The sequence below is a fragment of the Struthio camelus genome, chromosome 12 (genome assembly GCF_040807025.1).
Source record: "Struthio camelus isolate bStrCam1 chromosome 12, bStrCam1.hap1, whole genome shotgun sequence".
Classification (NCBI taxonomy): domain Eukaryota; kingdom Metazoa; phylum Chordata; class Aves; order Struthioniformes; family Struthionidae; genus Struthio; species Struthio camelus.
Genome location: NC_090953.1, coordinates 19,192,089 through 19,217,545, shown reverse-complemented (window position 1 = coordinate 19,217,545; position 25,457 = coordinate 19,192,089). Strand labels below are relative to the sequence as shown.

General features: G+C 44.3%; 1 protein-coding gene and 1 long non-coding RNA gene across 4 annotated transcripts in view; one reads left to right on the top strand and one right to left on the bottom strand.

Moving 5' to 3' along the window:
• KLF13 (KLF transcription factor 13) overlaps positions 1-11,165 on the bottom strand; it is a 37,871-nt gene extending 26,706 nt beyond the window's left edge. Inside the window, exon 1 of the mRNA XM_009681494.2 lies at positions 10,181-11,165. Coding sequence (XP_009679789.2) covers positions 10,181-10,721 — 541 coding nt within the window. The 5' untranslated portion in view covers positions 10,722-11,165. The remainder of the gene's footprint in view (positions 1-10,180) is intronic.
• A 234-nt stretch (positions 11,166-11,399) lies between these two features.
• Positions 11,400-23,450, top strand: LOC138068862 (uncharacterized). 3 transcript variants are annotated; one of them, XR_011143697.1, is made up of 5 exons: positions 11,478-11,604; positions 15,980-16,516; positions 20,021-20,167; positions 20,315-20,571; positions 21,400-21,814. It is a non-coding gene; the product is annotated as an uncharacterized lncRNA (long non-coding RNA). The 3 variants fall into 3 exon arrangements; XR_011143696.1 differs by lacking the exon at positions 15,980-16,516 and having other exon boundaries at positions 11,400-11,604; positions 21,400-23,450; XR_011143695.1 differs by lacking the exon at positions 11,478-11,604 and having other exon boundaries at positions 14,353-16,516.
• The last annotated feature ends 2,007 nt before the right edge of the window (positions 23,451-25,457 follow it).

Sequence of the window (25,457 nt, the reverse complement as noted above, 5' to 3'; positions counted from 1 at the left end):
TACAGTATTCAGTCTGATCAGAGTTTCCAGATGGTCGCAGTACTGAGCAATAATCCCAACTTGCAGTTTCGTGTGTTGTTCCTTTAAAGGTGCCCTCCACTCCCTTCCCCATCTTGATTTAGAGACATCTTTCCCTGCAAGAGGCTGACACAGATTTTTCATAGTACATGACTTCTTCCTGTGAACTTTGATGAACGCTGAAACAGAAAACAGTACTGGCCTCTAAAATACCTTCAGTAGCATCTGTTACAACTCACTGTTATGAACTGAGACATTTCACCTCTTGAAGTTACTGTTTCAGGTTCTCAGCAAACTCTGGTATATATCCATAGTTATACCTTCTCCCATTCCAGAGCTTATCTTTGCAGAAAGATGCAGGGCAGGTCTGCAGGGCAGAGAAGAGCTGGAGGTCCTGGGGAGAGGGGGAATCCTCTCCCCAGGCAGCAGGTCCCACAGTTTGAGTAATGCTGAATTAAATGTGCAGATGGTGAGGAGGGGAAGTGGTCTCTTTCCAAATGAAACACAAAATTCTGCGCTTTAAAAATAAAATCTTATATTTCCTTAACAGGAACAGTAACAGACAGATTTTTTTTTTTTAAGACTGATTAGCTAGAGATAATATGACCTCTCTCATATTATGTGGCTCAAAGTAAAAGTGAATCTACTAAAACCATAGTATATAATCTATTAAACCCGTGATATAGAATTAATTTGTCCAATGACCAAATTCTACATCCTCTCAGCAGTTTGTTGCAAAGATGAGCTTTCTTATCTACTTCCTATAGGTGCATTTATGCTAATAATACTATGTAGGGGCACTGATAAATTCCCAAGTCTTTGTCGTTTGATTGCTAACAATTTTGCTCATACATTTCCTTTTGGGTTAGACTTACATATGTGGTCAATCTGAGAAAGACTATTTCTAAAGAGTTAGTGAGAAGAATTCAGTTGCTTCCAAGAATGATGAAAGTTGGGGGAAATGGAAGGTGCAAATGCTGAACAACTCTGCACAAAGGGGAAAAAAACATATCAGTGTGAATCCTGGCAGAGATGTAATCCTTTGGGGGTATCTAAGAAAATCAGTTTTGCTTTGGCCATGTTCTGAGAATTTAAAACCATACTTTGCAAATACACCCTGGGTTTGCTATACAATAAGACTAGCCATCTGCCAGCATTCTCTTGGCACCGCTTGTCTCTACGTATATAAGCCATATATATTTCCACTGACTTAGAGGGGCTTTCAGGCCTCTGTTAGAGTCTCTCATGCGTGCACAAGAAAGCTGCATACAATTCACATTGGTCTCGCAAAATATATCAATGACCAAAACAAACAAAAATTGTCAAGACAATCATGTATTAACGCTACTCTGCCGTCTTTCTGCTGGCATTAAAAGAAATTGCAAATTTAAATTCAGTAAGCCTCCACAGTACATAACAAGAATTAGTCTGTGGTTCAATGAGATTTTAGCAGCATCCCTGATCGTATTTGTTATTGTCAGATCCTAAATCATGAAATTAATAACGGAGAAGAGGCCCATAGGCACTATGAGGTTTTCCAAAAATCTATAAAGCCTCAGCCTACTGTGCAAACTTGCACTCATATAATTTCAGTTACTTATCCCAGATCACTAAATATGTGTTTCTTTGATCAATTAGTGAACAGCTCAGCAGTTCAGCAAATTTTTGCAAGAAGTATCTGAACAGGCACTAGGCGGCCATGTTCCCTTCTCAGCTAGCTCCTTTGTAAGTCCCTCTATAGTGGAAATACTGACAGCTGTTCAGTTTAAGAGGTTCAGTTCACCCTTTTTGCCTGCTGTATCTCAGCTGGTCTTATGCTGGAGCTAAGTGGTTAGCGTTTGTGCCTCTGTCTCTCCCCAGTTTTTTAAAACTGCTGTTGAAGGTGGTAGAGGCTACACCTCCGACATGCCCATTCTGCTCATTTGCTGTTCGCGTTTAGTCTAGCTGGCTGTAGGCCCAAAGCAGATGGAAGTTGCAAAATGTGTAGCAGCAACACAACGCTCTCCTATGTGAATTTTCCAGGTGCCCCTATTCCAGGAACTCACATAGTTCACAGTGAATAAGTAGAAAACAGTCTGGTAGAAACAAGAGTGTGCAATAAATCTAAGATAGCTTATTGATCCGTTGACCGCAAAGTCAAAAGGTAGCCAGTCACAAATATTTTGCCTGCAGTTGCTAACAGCATTACAAAACTGCTGTAACTGATTACAGAAAATCTTTCCTTTGCACCAGAGGTCATTTCAGGACATGCTCACTTTAATACCATTTGACTTGTGCCAAGTTCCTGGTTAGTAAATGCTTTCTATGTTAGGGCTGCAAAAAAAAAAAAAAGCTTCTGAGGCCATTTTTCCACCAGTAGCTACAAAGGTGGCTCTCTGAACTTTTAAAAACTTTTCTTTTAACCCAACTGGAGGCTCTGTAAAATCTGCTGAATCTGCAAGACCTGAAGTGTGCAGGATATGTGTGTCTGAGTCCAGTGCCTGCACTTAAAACCTACATTGTGTAGCTATTGTTAAACCATACACAGCAAGATAATGATCTCACTGCCCATGTGAATCCACCTAATAAAAGCCAAGTGGGTAACAAAGGGAAGAAGTCTACCTATCGATATACTACAAAAAGGACCCTTCAAAAGTTGTCCCACATTTGAACGATGGAATATTTTTTGGCTCCATCAGCACTGACTTCCAAACAGCTGATTCAAGACTGGAGGGGTGGGGGGGAAGTTGTAACATGCTTAAGTTATAAAACAGAACAAGAAACCACATGTTCAATATAAACAAGTTCCAGGTTTCTGCTCTTGGACGTGCCATAACTGTGTTTAGCCTGACAATAACACAGCGCAATACTTGCATTTTAAATGGTTAAAGGTGCCTTCTTTTCAGATGAAGTCTGAGTGCGTTTGTTTCATAATGAACTCATTTGGCAAAAGGTTTATTTATGCACAAATACTTTGCAGTGTCCTGCACAGAAGGAGCGATGCACGCGCTACTGCAGACCTCTACAAGTCATTCAGAATGCTTTTTCCTTAAGGCTGTGATTAATTTCTCATGCAAACAGAGCAGTAACTTGCAACTGTCCTATTAAAAGAGTTTTTGCTGGTTTACTCTGCACTCTATGTAAGACTTAGGTCTTGCTAGTGAGAAGGAAAAGGCCAACTACCGGTGTCTGTGGTGAGGAAAGCAACAGAAAGGTGATCTGCTCTCACCACTTCCAGTTGTCTACTTTAAACAGCCCACAGTCATTTGCAGTACTTAGTGGTTTTAATTAGCTAATGGTACCAAGAAAGTGATATGAAGCAGACAGCAGAGACAAGGAGACAGAGATCCCTGTCATTGAAAGGGATTTGGCAGAGGTGATGGATACCGTTATCTAAGGATTAATAACTTCTTCGAAAAGCTACTTTTGTAAAGTTGTAGTATTATATTAATAGATCTTACTACATGGGACCAGAGTGCCACCTCTGTGTTAAAAGAAAGATGGTCTGTGGAAAGCGAAATCTGTGGCATTTCTGCACGTTAATCCATTAGACATAGCGAGTTTGTGCCCTGTAGAAAAGGCAGTCCCTGATCTCTGTAGTCTGTGAATGGAGTTGGCTGGAATGGCCATACCGTAGTTGGGATATTTGTGTTAATTATCCTCCACTGCGCAGTCTGCTGGTCTCCCAAAGATCACAGATTACACAGGTTGGCAGCTCACTGCCAGAGCAAGACTTGTCTCAGTAACGGTCTTGGTTACAGCAAAATACAACGCTCATTTGTCTTTTAAACAGATTGTCATCTTCCTTCTCCTTCCTTATTCAGCAAGGCAAAGGGAAGAAGAGTGGGGAAAAATCAAGGACAGAGAACCTTTAGCTATGCTGATGACAACTGTTTCCAAGAGGGTGGTGAAGAGGAAGACAGATAGTATAGTTTCTTCGTACTTTAAAGGCTTGTTAGCTACAATACCTAAACTCTGTTAATTGTTAATCAGAAACTTTATTTCAACCAAAAAGCTGGTAGAGAAGCCTTCCCTTATTGGCCAGATTCCTGAAATACTTGCTCAATTTTTATTTTGTTCTTAAGTGATGTAAAACTGTCAGTGACTTCCATCATCTTTTTAGAAAGAATTTTTAAAAATTTACAAACAAATTTTGCTCCTAAATAGCAAACTTAACCATAGCTCCAGTATTTCTAACAAATTTGTATTACATTTCCTATATACCAGAATTATTTGCTTTTGACATGTTCCTTCATATCTCTTGTCCTATATTTCAAACCAGGTGCTTATTTGGCGGTAACACCCAGAAGATGGACTTGCCAAGATGAACAAATTCTTAGTAAAATTAGATCTCAAACAGATGCAGAACAGTAATGGCAGAACAAAGTGCTTTTCCGTTCCATGAACTTTGGCATATCTTAGCTCTCATTGCAAAACAGAGAAATGCATAGTTAAATGTGTTGGATTTTATTAAGCATGTGCTTTATATACCTCCGGTTTTGGTAAGCCCATAAGTGCAAATTCATTCCTATGATTATACTATCCAAAACATACACGTCTCAGACAACAGGCCAGTTTTCAAGCAGCAGGGACTTTCGCACAATTACTATCTCAGTAAAGACTGTGGGGAGGAGGGAAAAGAAAGCCTTTCGCAGAAAACCTGTGTAAGGATCAGAAGATGTAGTTCCCTTTAGTAGCTAATACTACTGAAGTTATGTGGTTAATACTGCTGTCAGCCAATTGGATACTCCACGCAATCAATTTAATCCTAACTCTTCTGCAGCTGAATTTACTGAAACCTATTATTCAATCCTAAATCAGTCAGGCAGAGGGAGTGAGCAGTAGCAGCTTTTCTATTCCTGGTTCCTGACTTCAGCTTCATTTGAAAATGTAAGTTTTAAAATCCTGTTACTTTTTTTAAGAAATTCATGCCCTGTGCTTATTTCAGAGACATTAAAAGACTTAGAACATATATAACAAAGGGTTTTATAACTTTGTATTGTTTTTCAAATATAAGCTTACTAAATGATACTTAAGAATATCGTTTTCAGAAGGCTACGGGAAGAGGCTGCTGAACTATTTAGCCCTGAGAAAGAATGATTATGGTTCAAGCTGGAAAGCCAGTTTAAACTGTTTTCACAAGGCAGGTACTGGAAGCTGTCCTGAAGCTACCATTTGAGCTCGTCTCAAAGGAAGACTAGTTAGAGGAAAGATTTTGACGCACTTGGCAAGGAGGGGAGGTAGAAAGCAGTAAAAGAGCACTATGGCACACAGTGACCTAGAAGCACCCTGGAGCTTTTTGATAATCTGGATGTACGCTATTGGCAGTAGATTAGGTGTGCAGAGCCAGCCAGTGGTTTCTGCCTTCTAGCACAAGAAGTCAATAGCAGCAGGGCCAGCTTCTGGAACTGAGATTGGGGGAAGCTAGCAATATGCAGAGGGCCAGAGTCGCTTCGACTAGTGTGTGCTCCTGCCTCAGGGAAGCTGGCACTGGCCACAGGCCGTGGCCTTTCCTGTTCCCTGTGGCCTCCTGTTCTGTGGGCGGGCAGCTTTGCATTCAGTCCTGGTGCCCAGAGCAGCCCAGCTGGCAGCTCAGAGCACGGACTGGATCAGTGGCTCCCACCTGTTTCACCCCGCTCTGCACATGGGCAGTCTGTGGCCCTGTGTTCGCCTGCTCTCGTGGGTGGCACAGAAGGTATTATATCAAGTTTCTGCTATTGCAGCACTTGCTTGCCAAAGGTTTGGCTCTTCACAGACCCTACCCCCTGCTACATGCACTCATGCTTCTGCGGTTGCTATGTGTCTACAGGCAAGCTAAAGGAAACCTGAGCTAAGTTTCTGATAATTTTGAGGCGCTAAAATCTAAGATATAATTTTTTCACTGACATATGAGCTTGCTTCTCCTTACCCCAGTTAATCAATTTGTCTGTATGCACACGGATTCAGCCAACTTCAAAGAAGTCATGCCTTCCCCCTGTGTTCTGAATTAATGTAGTCAGAGCAAAACAGACTTGCTGGAACTGAAAGTGAAAATCATTCTGTTAAAACACCTTATCCATACTTCATCTAAAGTCCTCTTATTTGATCTGTGTTTAGGTTGGAAAAATCATTCCAGTTTGTCAAGCCTAATCATTAAGCTGTTGTCACACTTCTCAGAGTGAGGTCTGATTGCTTTATGTCTCAGAAATTTGCTTCAAATACATCATGAATTTCTCTATCTTCATGTAGCCTAGTCATAAAGTCATTAGAAAAAATATACTTAGTGAAAACGAGGTATAACGCTTAAGAAGAAACAGTACGTAAATTAAAAGTTGACTTTTATATTAGTTCATTACTGTTGCCCTTAAAAATGTTTATTGAGATTCAGTGAAATCAAATGAGTGAATGGAAATGAGTCAAGCAATCTTTTCTACCTATTCCAATTCAGTTAATGTTTGATAAATAACCATTATACTAAAATGAACAACAGATACCTAAAGCATATCTATACGTATGAGGCTCTGGCCACTAGACAGTAATTAGGCTCTGCAATGACTCTCTCCTCCCACTGGTGCATCAAAGGAGACAAACTGGTTTCCAGTGACTCCAGAGAGTTTTCAAACTTTTCCAGTGAGCCTGTACTGAACATCTGCTTGAGGGGAAGGAGGACTTAGTCATGTAAATGCTTTGTCTGATTTTCTGCAGTCAGGAATCTGAAAAAAATCTGAACGTTTAGGGATCATCTTCAGGAGTGGAGGGGATTTTTAAAACTGGGATGCCTGTGAGATTTCTGCATCAATGGGATCACTATAACTCGGGACAAATGGAGTGCTGCATCTGTGGATCACAGCACGGCTTCTGAGGTCCACAGGAATCTCCATGGAAAAAAAATTGGACATGAAATCTACCCACTAACACTAAATATAACCTTCTGGTAAACATTAAGACTTCAAGGGCTTTATGGCTGATGATCATGTTAAACTCCAGGACATCCAGTGAGAGGGTGTGGTGGAGAATATAAATACAAAAACAAACCCTTCCCCTCCCCCTAGGTTTCAAGGCTGGTGGAGAGCACTGCAAAGATTTTAGTGACTAATGTTTTCTGCCTGGATCTACAGTTTGTCAAGTTAATAAAGATGAAGCAGTCACAAGGTTGAGAAAGCTTCACTGCTAGTGTATAACATACGAGAAACTATGGATCACTCTCCCTTCCAGTGGAGAACTTCATGCTAAAACGCTGTGCTCCGGGTGAGACCTAAGGACAAGAGGCAGATGCTGCCTCCCTGCCCATCCATCTTGTTCCTTCTGCTTGAAATATGATAATCAACATCCTCTGCACTAGTGTCTTTGCCTTGGACATGTGTGCCCTGAAAACTGGCTGAAGCCACTAGAACGGATTTCACGAGGGCATCAAACAGTCAGAAGATAGTACCAGCTTTCAGTCCCTACCAATGTGGGCTGGATTTGACCCAGCAGTACTTGAAAGGCTCTGTAGCTCCTTGTCACATCATAACCTCAACCATTTAGTCTGCCCTTCCTCCAAGCATGAAGAGCGAAGCCTTTAATTTCTGAGCACAGCAGCAGACAAGGACAAGCAAGTTTCGCAAGCAGGTTCTAAACTGCACTATACAAATATCTCTCTAGTGCTATCAGGGGTATCTTCTAGCCTGAAGTGCTGTTCTTAGCTTTCTGTTTGCCCCTGAATACCAGCAGGTCTAGTCATACAGCATGTGGAAGAAGTTTTGCTCCATAGCAGAATTCTTGGATTGTTTCTTAGTAATCAGGCTTAGAAGTTACTGGGAAAACTGTTTAAAGCACCGTCCATGTGCTGCTGGGCTACTTTCAGCACTGCCTGGTGAGGTGGACAGCTGTCCCCTATTTGAAAGGTGGGGAGACTGATGCATGGATGGTATCTGCCAAATACGATGACCACTGGAAAGCAGGAAACCCACGACCCTTGCTCTAAACCAGTGGAACCCATTACGCATTTCATAAAAACAAATATTTACCAATCCTGGAAGTCATTGCTTTCTCTGTTAGTTTAACTCCTAGTGTAGTTTAAAATTCTTTTTTGAGCCTGTCACAATTTGTATTTTTTTTTTAAGTGGGAACATGTTACAAAGCATTCTGAGGGAGGAGTAAGAGGCATTTAAGTCTGTTTAAAACTGAATCCAGAGACAGACCTGTTGCCAACAAGGAGGGAAACTTGGCAGCTCTGTTTAAAGCTTCCCACATAGACACTGAAGACACAAGAAAACAAAGAAGCCCTAGTCCCCCAGGGTCCTGCCACTCCCAGGGCAAACCCAGTCCCTTCCCTGCCTTTCCTCTAGCTCTCGCGCACGCTCTCCTTCTCTCTCAGTGCCATTAGGCACAGCACAAAGATATTAAGCCTCATAGACCTAGAAAAAATGCAGGAAAGGGTTAAGAAAAACAGAAAAAGAACTCTCCACACAGAGAACCTGGAGGCGAGCCAGCGTCCCCGAATGACTCTGCTCAGCCCAGCCGGCAGCCCCAGCCAGCGAGCAACACTCCTCGCTGCCCTGCCCTCCCTCCGCTCTGCTCGGCTCGGCTCGGCTCGGCTCTCCCCGCAGAGCGGGCATGGCCCAGCCCTCCTTGCTTTATCAGGGACAGGAGTTCCCCTTCTTGATTTCCAGTTGGTCTGTGAGCCCAGAGACATTACCAAGCTTATCTTGTACTTTGAAGAAAACAGCAAAGACCAGAAGTGAAAGACCAGAGCAAAAAAGCTGAAAATTAGAGGAGCCTATTCTCTCCAAGCCAAGTGGAAGCACCTTTCCTGTGTCAACCCCAAGGAAGCAAAAACGGTTGCACAGTGCAAAGCAGGGCGAGCTGCCCAGGGTGCCAGGAACATGCTGTTCCCTTGGCTGTGTGATGCGGGGAATTGTTCATCCATATGCTCAGACTTGATGGGACTCTCTTTTCTCCCACAGAGAGCAAAACGTACCCTCAGTTCAGAGGGACTCCTCCTCTATCGCAGGGAGGCAGCAGGAAAAGCTGGGTGCGCTAAAGCACTATGGTGGGCGTGGGTGAGACTGCCAGCTCTGAGCTAGAACCGTTCAAGAGTCATTTGTCATGTATGATTTTGGGGGTCTTTTTCTTAATTCTCTTTGTAAGTGAATGGACAGTAGATTTTAGTAAACTAATTTGTTGTCTGAAATTACTCAGTTGAACAGCTCGCACAAACCTGCTCTGGCTTCTGTGCTGCCTTGCAGTAAACACTGTGACTAGTGCTTCCAGCAGATATCAGTCTCCAGTTTTCTTGGTGCTACTTCTATGGCTGAGAGCTGTCCTGTTCCACACCACCACACAGAGGCGTGAGGGCTGGCGAGTCATGGGGCCTGTTTCAAGATGGTCCTACTAATATGAATGTGCATAACTTTGACAGAACTTGCAAGACTTCTGTTTTTCCTATGTATGTGTCTCACAAATCACAATAGCAACAAAAAAGTGATCAGATGAGAGCACCAAAAAGTGAACAACGTAACGCTGATCAGAGCAAGTTAGTGTTTGCATTCAAATGCAAACTGACTTTTCTGAAGTCAGTTTTACCCAGCTGCCAAAAGGCCTTTCTGAGGCTGCTCATGTCCTTCTCTCTCTATGCTTATGATAAATGTCTCCTCGTGACTCATGTTCAATCTCTCTCAGCTGTCTTCCTGCCCACCCTAGCTTCACACAAATGTCTGCTAAAGAAAGAAACAGAAACACACTCGTTCAGGTACCTCTAGAACATTTAATTTTAAAATACGAAGAGTACTGCTGCTTGCATTAGAAGTAATAGCTCGTATAGAGGTAGTGGCAGGAGTGCAGGGTAGGGAAAAGTGAATGGGGGAAGGGTAAGAAGCATTGGAAAGGGAAGTAGAAGATGCACTGAACAAGAAGGCTAGCAGCTAACGATTACAGCTTGGTAGGATCCACGCGGATGACCCACACTGTATTCTCTTGACTTTAAGTAATAAAAAGAGAAACATTACCTTTGAATCTATGCCCAGTAAGGGATTATTCCCAGAGGGTTTTTTTTTTTTAATTTAGTTTGGCTTTCCTGAGCTTGTGTTCGGAGAGATGAGCCCATAATGGTGACCAAATATCAGTTTGTTTTGGGTTTTTTTTCGTTTGTTGTTTTGTTTTCTAATATTTATTTTAATTACCAAGCTGTAACAAATAAATCTGTGGCTGTATTGTAACTAACCTGTGTGGGTCCTTAGATGAGCTTTAAGATGGGAAGATTTGCCATAAACTTTTTCACACCCCACATAGTGGCATTTGTGCTTTTTCTGAGGTGATCCAGGGTCAGTCCAGCTTCTCCCGCGTTTGTTCTTTTGTCTGGGGCTTGGCTCGGTTACTGCAGCCAGGGTAGTAGGTGTGGCTGCTTTTCCTCCTCCACGCTTACCAGCCGAAGACACACTTTCTTCCCCAAACTCCTTAGGAGCAATAGAAATGTGTATTTGTTCTGTGATATCAAAGGTCTCTGTTTTTTCCATCCGAAGAGCGGGTGAGTTTGGGACGTGCTGGTTCAAATCTGCCAAAATGCTAGCTACCACAAATAATGATGATCCATTGTCTTTCCCGGGTTCTCTGACTTCCCGCTTATCTTCTCCATTTGATGAAGTTGGTATTGCTCCATCAAGTTGAGAATCAGACTCCCCTTTGGGGCTATGGATAATAGCACGACTGGACATAGAAACAAGGCACTCGGCTGCAAAATGATCCACGTATGCTGCTGTTGCCATTTTTCATGAGTTTAAAAAGAAATCCAAAAAAAGAAGGAGGAAAAAAAAAAAAGCACTGCTCTCTTTCAAAAAAAGATAATGCAAGCAGACTTTTCCCTCTCCTATTCCTTAGTATCTCTTTGTAGAAGAGATGACTGAACAGCTATGAAAAATGCACTTTGTTCGTGACGATCACACCCAGCTTGTCCCCAAATCAAAAAAGCATCGGAAGTCCGACGAAAGAGAAAAATCGAAGAGCAAATCCTAGCACTGGCAGCTTGTTGCTTGGAGTAGGAGTTAATGCTGGTTTTCTAGAAGACAATAAAGTGAAAAGGCAGTTCCTCTAGCCCTTCCCTCGCATTGTGACAGTAGAATAAGCTTTCCCCGTTATTGCTCCTCGGAGTCGCCCAGAGCCCTGCGGGGGCGGGGCCTGGGAAAACATCTGGGCCTGACGTCACCAGGCGAAGCCACATCCTGGGCCGAGCAGGTTGGCGGCGAGCGCGGCCGGGGGCGCCGCCCGCGCGCCCCCGCGCTCTGCCCGCGCGCGCCGCCGCCCGCCGCCGCCGAATGAAGGGGCGCGTCCGATTGGCTGGCGGGGGGGCCCGCGCGCGCCAATCGCCCGCGGCGAGGGCACGGGCCCCGCCCGCCGCCGCCCCCCCTCCCCCCCCCCCCCGGCCCGGCCCGTCCGGAGCGCGCAGCGCAGCGCAGCGCAGCGCGGGGCGGGCGCGGCGCCCTCCCGCCCTGCTGGTGGCAGGTGCTGCTGCCGCCGCCGCCGGCCGGGGGAGCGGTTCAGCGCTAAGGCTGGTGCTAGAAGAGGGAATTTAATAGGCAGGAAGCTGTTAAAGGAGGCGATTAGAAAAGCGTTGCAAAGCTGGAGCTGCTGCAAGTGACACTGAAAAGGGAGGTAACACACTTTTGGTGTATAGCTGCGCAGCTGGAGTTCCTGTGTGGATTTTAATAGATCGTGACAGGTTTGGTTGAGTGCTAGGGGGACACGCTGTGGAAATCACCTTCCTGTGAAGGAAGCCTGTGAAGGAGGCTTCTGTCAAGCCTCTCTCGGCACTCCGCTGCCTCTAAGTTATTTAGCGGTGCAAATGTAAAAAACTTGCTTTTTGTTATTATTCTCAACTTGCAGAAGATGCAGCTCAGGCAGTTTCATAGAGGTCAGTGGGTTCAGTGCGTGACAACATCTGAATTCAGATCTGAAAGCAGTTAGTCTGTGGTGGACTTGCCTTTGGTTAGAACATGTTCTCTAAACTGTTTCCTGTGAAAGCCCCATCTTTAGCACAGAGGAACGTTTTCTCTGAGACAGACTTGGTTAAAAACCGGAGGGCTTCCAAAGAAGCGTTTTTTCCAGGATGAAAAGCTGTGGAGTTTGAGGGGGTGTAGGAGGAAGTCAACATCTGTTGCAGAAACCCAAATATTTTTGGTGCTGAGTAAAACTTTGGTTTCATACACATCAAAATGCCTTGCTGAGGAGCAGCATCTGCCCATTCTGCCATAGGGCCATATAGCAAATGTGCTTTAGGTTGTCCTCTCTAGACCAGGCTTGTTGGTCCAGCTTGGTGCTGTGTGTCTGCTCTCTTGCTCATGTGTCCTGCTGTTCTCTGTGGGACTTGAGTCCCTCCCGTTTCTGCAGAAGCCTGGACCCGCAGGAGCAAGGAGGGCCAGGGCACCGCACCAGCACGTGAGGGTGTGGTGCAGGCTGAACGGAGCCAAGTGGTTTTGGCATAGCATCTGTTTTGCTGAGAGTGTCTAAAGGAAATGTCTTCGCGTTTCCAAACCAAAAAAAAAAGTTGAGTGTGGGAATTCCCTTTCTTTTTTTTTTTTTGTTCCTCAGATTAAAAAGTAAACACAATTCCGGGAAAATATTTGTATAAGTGATTTTTTTTCTTTTGAGTTCTCAAGCTTTCTGCCGGAGAGAGGGGGTTGCTAACTAGACCTGCCTGGCAAGTCTTTGGAGTCAGTTGTAGATTTAGAGCAGCAAACCTGCAGCTCTCCCAATACGAGGAAAAACGTGGGCCATCCACGCGGGGTTGTTATTGTCAGTGGAGTTAGGAAAGGGCTGGGTTTAGACACAGGTTCTCGGTCCTTACCTCAGCCTCACGGGAGGTTCTCAATAAAGGGGCCCAAGAGGGAGGCCGGGGCCACGGCGGCTGCTGCCCCATCTGGTTTCTGCGCCCCGTCCCCCGCAGCCCCTCGCCACCACCGGGCCCTTCCCCTACCGGTCCTCTCCGCCGCCTCGTCCCGCACCGATCGCAGGCCTTGCTGTGGGGGTTGGCCATCCCAAGCCGAGGACGGAGGGGACAGCTGGCGGCACCGGCGCATTTGGAGGGTCCCAGTGGCATCGCCCCCATCACCGTGACCCACCGGCCTGAGGAGAGACCCCCCCCCCCCAGGACAGCCACCGCGTCTGATTGGCTGCTTTGGCCCCTTTCCGAGCCTGCCGGAGCAGAGCAGCCAATCAGAGAGGGCCTTACGTGGCGCGTGCGGCCTCCCCCCGGGGAGGCCCTGCTGGCGGGGCGCAGCTGTGACATGGCGGCCGAGGGGCTGCCGGGGCGGCGCTCGGCGCTGCTCGCCGTGGGGCTCACCGCGTGCCCCTCGAAGCAAGAGCTCGGGGGGGCCTGGTGCCTTTGCCTCGCGCACGGGCTGCTCTCCTGAAGCAGCTGACGTGAGGTCAAGAAACGTGCTGAGGAGCGACTGGCCGTCGGCGGGCGCGTGGGAGCAGCGGGCCGCCGGTGCGCCCCTCTCCTGCCTGTACAAACGCCGACTGCCTCGTAGAGTAATCTGTCCTTTTAGCGTAGCGTTGCGAGTACTAAACGCTTCTGCGTGAAATAACAGTACCAGATAGCCTCCCTGCAAGCCGCGGTAGTGGAGGGTCTCTTTCGTGAGCAATAAATTTCAGTCATGAGATGAGCAGTACGGAAAGATGTCATGGAAAGTTACCGGCCCTAATGCCATCAACTCCTTCTTATAACGATAATCTATTTACCTGACTGTGTGCTAATGATTGTTATTTATGGTGTATTTATTTTCTGAACAAAAGGAAAAGTGAAATTTTTGTAAGTGTGCAGTCAATCTTTAATTCCTCCCTAGAGCATCTTGCAACTGTTGACTTGTTCTCACCAAATGAGTTGAATTTTGAAACTGAGATTACCAAAAACATAAACGATACGTCCTGCCTTCCTCTTTAACGTCATTTGACTGTGTAGTTGCTCTGCTCTCAGCTGCAGGCGTTTGTCCTGCAGACTGAGGTGAGAATTTTTTTCCCAGTGTTATGTCACTATTTTTCCATCTTCTCAAATAATTCAGTCTGGGTTTTGGCACAGTTTTTTAATATTTAGTGTTTTCTTCATATATAATTTAAAGTTTGTTTAGCAACAAATGCATAGCAGCAGAATAATTTTAAATGGAATCCACCCCATTCGGCCCCTCCCAGAATAGCTCATTGCTTTAATTTACAGGATTAAGAAGTTCTGAATTGCGTTGTGAAATGAAACAAGTTTTACAATAACAAGAACTTTAAAATGAATATAACAAAAGTCCTTATACAAATGCTAGACTTGCTTCAAAATCAGCTGATATTTAGCCAAAAAAAAAAAAGACCTATGGCAAGATATTTATAGCTAATGTAAAAACTACTGCATGAGTTATGAGGATACTATAATATCACATCCTTATAAAGCAAATGATAGCGGAAGTCTGCAACATGCAAAATTAATACACATGCAGCCTGAAGCAGGAATCTTATGAGTGAGAGAAATGAGAATTTTTAACTGAGAAAAATTAGTTTACTATTCCCCACAATGTGATGAGCTAAGAGCACAGTTTTATGGTAGCAGACATTTCATCAGCACTTTTCCTATGTGAGTTTGCTCAATAATTTCTTCTATTTTTGTACACTTCTGCTTTAGAACATGCAAGTCAGACTCATGAAAGGTTTAAAACGCTGGCGTTCCTTGGACTTCAGTGAAGTTATGTTATTTTCCAGCATCTTGGGAAGCCATTCATGAGAATGGAAAAAGTAAAGGCCATGCAGTCCCTCTTCCCCTTTCAGTTCCTACATGGTAGCCAGAAGATGAAAAGACCTAGTTTCATTTTGAGTCCATAAATAGTTCCCTGTCCAAAAAAATCCAAAGAAACAAAGATGAAAAGGAAACAATGAGACTAGCAGGCATCTCTGGTTGGTGGGGTTCCTGCAGTACCTATCTTCACAGGCCTGTATTTTAACACAGTGTTTGTCTTTACTGCTGCTTTCCTGTGGTCGTTCCTTAGCGGTTCTGTGTTTGAGAGGGGCTCTGGAAAGCCACCACACGTCGTCCTGGCCAGTGCCTCCCCCTTGCTTTCCGCAGAGAGCTGTGCGAGGGTGCGTCCTTGAGTCAAAAGCCAAGGAAATAGGTGGGGACGTAGTCGTAAAGCCCGTGGCCTGTAGCTCTTTTTTCAGATGAGCAGGCCTAGTGATGCCTCATGCTCGCGTGTAAGAGGCTGGAGGTTCCTGTTTCAGTAGCGATGCTCTGTTTGCTGTGCGAGGAGCAGTAAGGACTTGCTTGTTCTTGGATGCTGTCTCTGCTAAACAAGAGTCCAGCTGCAGCTCTGTTTTTGTACCTCTCACAAGGCTAATTTTCTGTCGAGACTCCAGGACTCGCATGGTAGCTGGGCAGTTATACCCTCTGTTTAGCTATTGAGATCTACCCATTATCACTTGTTTACAAATCTCTCCTGCTGATATCAAGTTAATAATGCAGAAATGGTAGAAGGTAGGAAAAAAGGGAGGAAATGAAAAGGTTTCTTCCTGTTGAGCAATGCTCTCCATTAAATGTCTGTACATTGCTGTTTCTCCAAGGCTGCCAGTAAGCCTAATTTCAGAAATTCCTCCACGTTTTTAGGATCCCTTTAGCTCATTATAATTTTGACAAATCACTGTGTCAATTGTTTGCAAGCAATTGCTTAAATTCTTATCAACACCACCAAAGAGTCTCCAGTTGTTAAAGACTGTTTTTTAAGACTCTAGTGGTTTAAATGTGACAATACTTTTGCACAGGGCAGAGGAAAAGCTTGAACACTGAAAAAATCAAGAGGCCGTTTACCTTTATACATGGTGTCTGGGAGTCGACAACAGTCACAGATTTCACAAGCACTTGTGTCTATGTGTAGGACCACTGGGGTGGTGGAAATTACCTTATGAAGTCAAAGGTCTTGAGTTTGCACTACAGCTCTGCAGAGGTTTGCGTATCCCATCACAGAATCTGAAGTGGGTCTTGTGATATTTATCATTTCAGTTATATGAAGACAGCAAGATGAGACTTTTTTTTTAAACCATCTTTTTGAAGCAGTTACCAAAGAAAACCTTTGCAACAGCTTATCTGGAATGAGCACCTGTTTGCACTAACACATATGCAGGCTCAAAGCACTTCCAAAGAGAAAACTGCTCGTAAGAACGAAGTTGCAAAAATGCCTGTGGACTCTGCTGTGCCTCCGTTCTCCCAGCATCTCTGCCAGCCAGGATTTGTGCGCAAGCTACTGGCAGACGTATACTCACAAGTACAGCAGTGCTGATGATAGTATGATTTTTGGGTGCACTCTTTTATGATGTTCAGATTCTCTACTCTGAAGAAATTGTAAGGCTGTGTCTGTTGAAAAAGGGATTTTAACTTGAAGTCCATACCAAATCCTTCTCACTGAATAAAGGGAGCAACGGGCAGTTGGTCCCTGACTGTGGGAGGGAGCGTGAAGTGTGAGTAAGGATCTCCTTCACAGTCCCTGGGGCAAGCCAGAGCTGCGTGACCTGCTGGACTCCTCCGTTTGGGATCGGCAAGGTGGGTCATTGTCTGCTTTTGGCTATTTATGCCCTGCTGGCTGTCTTGGCAAAGTGAGACTGGTGGTGTTCGAGGATTTGTGAACAGGTCCTGATAAAATAACATTGCCTTTTCCCTGGCAAGCTGGTCGGGAGTGCTGGGAGAGCGCTGAGACCCACAGCAACAGCAACGCTCCTTGCCTGCGCTGCCAGCATCAGCCGGGACAGGAAGGAGAAATGCCAGAATAGTACGTAGGACACTATTTGTGCCATCTTTTGAGCTCAGCTGAATCCAAGCACATTGGAAACGTCATGAAACTGCTTTTGGAAATTGCCCCATCTGATTTCCAGAATAACTGGATGACTTCTGTGGGCAGTCATAGACTTCTGACTTGTTGAGTATTGTCTTTCCTTGGTGCCAAGAGTGAGTGCTAGAGAGGTGCTGTTGTAATTAATGATTGCAGACAAAACAGCAGTAGGCATTATTGGCATGGCAGAGATAAATGAATGACTGGGAAAACAAAATCTGAAGGAAAAATCATTCGAGAAGCGTTTTGTACTTTTGATGGAAGGGATGCATTAAAAAGACTGTGTTCTCTGTACTGTGCTATATCAGTTTGTGCTATCATGGATGCTATGGGAAAAGGAATGTAGTGTAGATGTAAAAACATGCTTGCACTAAAATAGTATTTTAAATTCTTACTTTATTTTCATTTATTTACTGCTACAACAGCAGACTGGCGTGACCAGGGTGTGCATCACTGGCATGACAATGTAAGGGGCAGGGCAATGGAGGGTCTTACTAGGACTCCTACTGGACTGTGTGAAGTATTATGGTGTAATGCTGTATCTTTTTGGAAAGTGATTAAAGCTGAGAAAGGGAAGCACTGCTGCTGTTCAGTACTTTGTCTTTTTCTATAGCACAGTGTGAAAAAGTAGTCCACATGTTAGAAAAGTGCAACCATGATAGCGTACACATATGGTTAGTTCTGTGTTTAACTGGTTTCCTGGGAGGACTCTTAGTGGGGCTGTCCGCATAATCGCAGCCTCTATGTATGCAAAGCATGCCTTTCTGAGCACCGAGGCTGCTTGTAGGGGAGGGCTTGGGGTTTTCCCCCCCCCCCCTCTTTCTCTTAAGGAGAGAAAAAGGGGGGAGGAAGGCTCAGTGAAACCATTGCTGCTTGCACAGGAAAATGTTTTATTCCCATGTTTTTATTTTAGAATCCAGTTCTGATTCTTCTTTTCCTCAAGAATTTCCTCAATGATTATTTCTCACATACCATTTCACCACAATGTTTAGTAAGCAGCAAGATATGTTTTGAAATATGAGACATTTTTTTATACCACGATATTTTTTCCTTTTTCCCTTTATTAGCCTTTCCTGACACTCCATATAGGACTGGCTGTAGAGCAAGGCAGGAGTGTCTGACTTTTCTGGGCAAATCTATAGGGGCTTGTGGACTATAGTCACCTATAGGCACGTGGACATCTCTGGCTTCTCTCGCTACAGCACAGCTCTCCTGATCTCTCCGCACACGCGGGTAGCATCACTGCCGGCATCCAGGTGCCTTTTACTCACACAGTGCTTATACGTTTATGGGCATTGCCCTTTCCAGACTGGAAAGCCCAAGGGCAGGAGTAAAGCGTGTCATTGCGAGCAGCAAGCTGAATCAAGGAGTTCAGTTTCTGCTTCAGCGGTCAGACCCCAGGGACCGGGCAGGTCACAGAAGAGAGCTGCAGCCACTGTGCTCACGGGGTTTGCTTTTACACGCAATCCCTGAAAAAGCTGTGACCAAAGAAATGTCATACCTGAGGCTGTATAAGGCCATTTCTCTGGTTTCTTTCACCGTGGCAGTGCTGTTCATGCAGTAACGATCAGCAGGGAGTCCTAAAAGACGGCACAGCGATCAGTGTCACTAAATGCCCAGTGTCACTAATGCAGGTCTGCTCCGCTGTGTGCCTGAGCTCCCCCGTTGGGGCTGGAGGGTGTCCGGGTTCATTTCCCAGTACAGGCATGCCTTTCTGCCACCGTCAGGCCTCTGGACCGGAGACCCACAAGTAAACACTCTCTGCTTTTCCTTTTAATTTCCTTTTTCATCCTCCTTTTACCTTTCTGCTTTCTGATTTTCACAAGGTTGCTCTCCATCGTACGTTACTGAAGAGCCATTCAGAGAGAGCAAAGCTGTAGGGCTTTGACATGCTATGAATAAACTTCCAAGCGAGTGAATAGTATTTGGTGGCCAGGGGTTGTGAGACATCCAATCATAACAACTCCGCAACTGTACCAGTGAAAGGCTTTTTAACTGTTGATGTAAAAACTTAAGAATTTTGGGAAATGTAGCTTTTCTGACATTAAAAATTTCATAAAACTTAAAATGATGAAAGCTAGGTCTCCATCTGGTGTGTATCTGCATGGAAGCAGGTCAAAACACCAGAAAGTAACTTCTTTTAAATGTAACAGCAGGTTGAATAACGCTCACCAGAGAAAAGGAGGGTGGAAGAGGTTCAGGTTAAGGTGTACTGGACATGGGAAGGTAAAATATAAAAATGAGGGATTACTCTATTTTCAGGCTCTGTAAAGGAGCCTGAGATTTCGGTCAGGTTTTGCTAGTTACGAAGCAGAAAGTCATGAAGCTAGAGGCTGTGCGTTGAGAATAATCGCTTTCACTGGATTGGGTCCTACAGAGTCATTCCTTTGAAATCCGTTTAATGCATTTCAATGCTGGTTTTGATCTTGTATGATTTATCCATTTATAATTTTTAGTCCTTCACATACATATGCTTTTTGTAAGGTATGACTATTGCATGTTACTACCTTTGCTAAGTTTCTTATCGTTCAAAACCACAGAAAATACCAACAGACGTCACCAGGAAGCTCTCAGATGAGTGAATTGATCTATTAGAGTTTATTCAACAGATGTTGTGTAACATTTATTCGCGTTCATGCTTGCAAACCAGCAGTGAACTGCAGGTGCAAATACTATTGCAAAATGCTGAGCTGTCTGAAGCAGACAATCTAACGTCAGATCAGTAATATGTTAGGTCTACTACAACTGGTCAGTTTTCCAAAATTGGCATTTTGTATTTATAAAATCATGAAAAGATTTGATGTTTGAGTACAATTTACATACAATCCTTGCTTTTGGGCACTCAGCATGTATGTGGGTCAGACTGCAAACTATAATGGAATGGGAAGTTTGTCTTCCTTGTCTCTTTGTTCTTGCCTCTGAATTGAACCATTGCAGGGAACAAAAAAAATCTTGCATATAGCATAATGAGGTGGTTTAATTTTGATGGCTGTGCCTCCCACTGGAGCATGCATGGTCAAGAGAATGGCTGCTTTCCATGTAAACCATCAATTTTAGTCTGAACCTGAACATAAAGGTGAAGTGCGTTGGAGACTGAGAGGGCTGAGCGCATGGAGAGGCTGACCTGAGGACTGCCTAGCAAAGCAGCTGCGAGCTACAATACCGAAAAGCATCTCTGATTTTTGTTGGTTTTCTCTTTTTTTTTTTTCCTTTTAAAGGGCGGTGTAAGTTTAGTACTAGTAGAGGAAACAAGACAGAGGAGAGGGAGAGAAATCCATTTTGCTGCTGCGTGACTCAAAGGCGAACGAGAGACAGACGGACAGACAGGGCTGGGTTGTGCAGGGCCCTCTGATGCTAGAGCTGAGGTGAGGTTGCTGAAAAAGTGATTTAAATGCATGTGGGTGGTTGTTGGCGTGTCTGTATGCACCTATGAGTTGTGAGATGTGAAGTAAAACTAATTGTTTTTTAGCAGTCTCACGTGGCCTCTATAGTTGTTTATTTTCCCTAACCAGTGCCTTTGAAGAAATGAACTGTAACCCACAATGCCCGTGTGGCTGGGAAAGAGGATTCTGGGAAAACTGGATCCATGTCCATAGTCTGCAAGGAGCAAGGCTGTGAGAGCCCACCTCTGCCAAGTTTGATCCCGGCTGGGAGAGCCACCTACTCCGATCAAGAGCTTGTGGCACCGGTGTCACAAAACCCAAATCCAGCAGAGGGCTTGCAAGGGGTCCTACCTGAGCAACTGTACCCAGGCCATGGCAGAAACACAGCGAGTTGAAGTGGTTGTCCCATTTTAAGGTATTTATCAGCACAGATCTCATTTTTGTCACAAACTGGCCTTTGTGTGGTGAATCTTTAGGCTGCATTTGTTCCAAGCTCGCTTTACAAGGTATATGGTCTATCCACCAGCCGCATGCCCCTCTGTGCAAGTAAAAGGGTGAGTCAGCTCCCTCAGTTCTGTGTAATAACTAAAATGGGCAAAGCTGTGTCTTACCTGCCGATTCCCTCGTCAGGGCACAGACAGGATCGCCGGAGCAGCCGCAGCACCAAGCCCCTCCGTCCCCCCCGGGAAACGGGGCTCAGTGCAGCAGTGTGGGACTGCAGCTAGGACAGTCTGCGTGTGGGTCCCTTCCCCTGATCCCCTTGCCCCTGAACGGTGTCCTGGTGCCCCATTTTGTTCCAGACAGGGCTTCCTTACTCCTGGTCTGCTGTGCATTTCTTGGCAGCAATGGGAGATTTGCCTGACTTGATGAGATTTTTTTTTTGCCTTTGGCACCACTATCAGTTCTTCTGCATCAGTTCTTCTGCAGCCAAGAACTTTTATTGCCACTTCTGCAAAGAAGATTTATCCAGCAGATAATCCTGCTCCCTGAAACAGGGCCTGACAAGCTAAGCCAACCTTTCTTTCTCATCTGTGAATGTGCAGAGTTTCACTGCCTTATACTGCTGTAAATGCTATGAGTCATTTTGTCTCCTATGTGTTTAACGCATGTACTAGCACAAATGCAGCATTTGTATGATTCCTTATAAACATAAGACTTTTATGAAGCCCTGTTCTGCTTTTCTCTCCCTTTCTTCTTGTTTGCACCATATCCAGACTATCAGTAGAAGACTTACATCTGGTCCACGTCTCCTGCTTCTTAGCCCCTGTGCTGCCATCTCTCACCTTCATGACAGTGTTATGGCTTCTCATCATCTTTACAATAAGCATCCTGAAGTGTGAATACCAGCCCTACAGATACCTAAAACCAGGATTATTTTGACTGAGACGGGATGAATTACCCCATAGCAATTCACAGATTCCCAGACTTACTGCACATGGGAAGCTTATATAAACTAGAAAACTGTATTCTGAAGCCCAACCAAGCAACATCATTGTTCTAGGATGAGAACTGTGATACCCTTGGGTATTATTTGAGAATCTGATCCTTGCATCCTCAGAAATGTCCAGCCACTGGTAAGAAGCAGTATATTTTGAAAATGGATTCAGTGTATCACTTGACAACTGAAAAGCAAATACTTTTGAATGCCATAGTTTATGCCATTAAATGGAGTAGGTGCTAGACATGCGGTTTGGATGTTAGATGTCATGTGCAGACGGACTTCAGAGAACTCTCTTGGTTTTTTTGGTGACACTAGATGATGATGACATCACCTAGAGAATGACAATATTTTCTCTTCTCCTGTCTGAGTCAGTTCCTGATGCAGAAGGTTTGTCACATCTCTAAATCTAAGCAGGGCAGTTGCAGAAATGTGTCATCAAACTACCACAAGGCTCAGTTTGTAGCGTGAAGTACAGAAACGTTCATTCAGTCTAAGCACTGTGTAGGAACTTGGAGGTATTTCCGGGAAATCCAAGCAGGGGGAAGGAGATGTGCATTTCATTGGACACAGCCGTACCAGCTGGTGCTAAAGGCGTGGGCCCACAAGTTCCCCCTGTCCCCAGTACATCCGTGCCAAAGTATAGCAACGCTATCCATTTCTTTGAGCCGTTGGGTGCACAGAGGTTTTAAAAACTGTGTTGCTTATTTGGGTACTTTAAATGTAGTTTTGGACAGAGATCTTTGACTCCCCCGTTTTGTAAATTCTTGGCTGTGATTCCTTCCTTTTGACATAAAAGGAGTTTGATTTGTTCTAAAGAAGGGACAGGTGCTGCAGGGAGCAGTATGAGAGCAAGTCCCTTTGGGAGCTCTGAAGCCGTTTCTTCCCCTTGAATGAATGTATTGAGAGATTTCCTTGTGCATCTACTGGTCCATATGCTGTAAACATCTGAAATCACATAATAACCTTGGGCAAGGGCTTACCATATCAATCATATCACTGTCTCCAGCTTAATTAGACTTTGCCAGGATCAGGAAATGACTTTCCACAGTAATGGTTTGCCCTAGGAGTTACCCTAAGCATTTGTCATTCAAGCTGATCACCCCATGTTTAAGGAGGAGTATGTGGCATCTCTCCCTAAAGCAGATTTACCAAATAGCTACTTGATGCAAATGAAACTACTCAGTAGAGACGAACCTTAAAACCTCTTCCTCTCTTCCCTTAAGTGCTTAGAGAGATTGTTGCTATAATTCTCATGACCCTTTACTGTTGTTCTTTGTGCACGATCCTGTTTCCTACTCAGCTGACATCAAAGGCACTTGGCCCTTAAGATTTCAGATATTATATCAAGTACATGAAGAGGTATTCAAACTGCAGGAAAGAAGATCTGGACCTCATTAGAAGACACAGGAACTGATCCAGTTGCAATACAAATTTTGGTCAAGGAAAAATCCAGAGACAGTCCTAAAATCTCCTTTGCAAGGAAACTCTTACATCCTTATAGTTTTTTTTTTTTTTAATGGAAACTGGGCTTACTCATTCTGCATCTGTTGCCTACTTAATACTCTTTGAGCTTGTTCTGTGACTTCAACCAAATTTGTCAGCACAACTTCAAAACAAGTGATTTCACAGATGTCCCTTGAAAGTAGGTGGGTGTTCAGAGAACAATCACCTGTCCCTGCTGATGTTGCACCAGAATTATCCCCTTTCTGGGCTTCAGTCATGTCCATAGGAAATCCCTTTTCTTTAATTCTGGTGCCTATCTGCTTATTGTTGAGCTGCCTGTGGATGTATCACAAAACTTTATTTATTTGTTTAACACTAGTCACAGATTGTGTTAGGAAATTCTTATTGGTACGCAAATTGTTTAGACAGGTGATTGTGAAAATCTGCAGTTTATTTTATTGGTTGGTTTCCTAATTCATGCAATAGTTTCCATTTCCTGAATGTAACTGCCATAGTAAAACACCAGCAACATGGATTTGCAATTTGCTGTTTGCATTGTTGCAAACTAATTGTGCAACCTAGAATTTACTTTGAGCAAATGTTTAAAAAAACAAAGTGCAATGCATTCACTCAAATATTCAAGGAAACCAACATAAAAAGGCTTAAGTAGACCTGACTTGAATGTGTTTAGAATACAAATACAGATAGTTTTCAAAGCTCATTAGTTGATTTACCCTTAGCCCAGATTATTTACTTGGGTAGTGAAACTGATCTTTGTTTTTTTGCATTCATATATTTTCAAGAATGAAAATGTACTGGGAACTGTGGTCTGGCTAGATCCCCTGGGCGATTGGCTTGTGTTCTCTGCAGGGAAGTGGGTGCATATATCCGAGGATGGAAATATTCTTCATCTGGCTGAGAAGCCTGGCTTCCGTTTGGTGCTTTATGTATTAAAAAAGCAAAAACTGTGATCATTAAGAAGACAAGTTCAGTGACATTCAGGGGAGAGTATATATACCATGCTAATAGTATCTGGCTTTAGGACAAAGGCTTATCTGCAAACTGCAAATAGACAATTACCTCAGGATCTCTGCCGGGTAGGAAGCAGTGGGAGGTTTAATGGTCTATACAATAGCAACCACTTCAGCTCTCAGGCCCCGCCTTGTGTACTAGCTCTCCTCAGACCCTCTCTCTTCTTCCCTTGCCAAACATCTCAAACATCTGCACTCGAACCCACATTATCTCTGCAGTTCATTCCCTCTGTACCTGCAAGGAAGGATAGATTTTTTCCCTAAGTAAAGTTTACACTTATTTTCTGATTTTTGTTGTACTTGTGCATAGTGGCGTCCCAGCTGTGCGCGCTGGCAGTGTGTGGCCGAGCCACCGCTGGGGCCAACGGCAGCCCAGAACAAGGGACGGCTTGTCCCGCCGCGGTGGCACCGAAACGCCAAGGGGCAGCGCTGGCGGGTTAGCAGTTCTGCGTGATTTTGTGCAGCACAAATGCTGAACAAAGCACAGTGAGTGAGTGACGTATGTAATGCATTTTCTGACAAACCTAGAGAAAAGCTAAAGATAATAAATCTCTTCAGTGAGTGGGATGAGTAGGATGCTTTTTGGAGAACTAAGGAGGCCCTGCTTTGCAACCTCCAGGAACAAGGGTGCTGCCTTTCTGATAGCCATGAAGTTGTCCCATAGCGCAGAAGTGTTGTGCTCTGTCTCAAAATAAGGGAAAATAACGTGGCTATATAATCGTGCTCAGTCATTAAGGTATGTTTCTGTCCTTCTCCCATAACTGCCTAATTTTTCGGTTGCACTATGAAGGCTAGTGTTTGCAACAGAAATCTTGTACAGGCAAAATAAGGATGCAAGTTTAATTACTTGTAGCACTAATTAGTATACTACCATGACAGCACTTGTTTGTGAATTGGAAACCCACATGTAATAACTGAGTTGGGTTTTGTTTTCATGATGTGTGTTTTGAATGTTGTAACCTGCAATACCTTTCAGAAATAATCCTGAGCAGGCAGTTTGGGTTACCATGTGGACATATTTAATAACACATGGACATGTTTTAGTGATTATATGGTGAAAATATTAAATATGACACCTAATGTCATTGTTTGGGTGAAAGGTGTTAACGCTGCGTATGTTGTCAGTCAGAATACACACGTTCTGCCTGGCACTCGCAGCGTCCACAGAAGTAAAGCGGAGAAGGTGCCTTTGTATGTCAAAGCAGCTGCATCAAGAGAGGGTTGGTTCCCTAGCTCATCTCTGAACAACAGGTTTTCTTTGGGCTGGGGGATTTCCCAGGTGAGGAATGCAGCAGATTATGCAGCAGCAAGCATGATGATGTGGAGGCAACACACAGCAGCTGACCTGTAGCGGGAG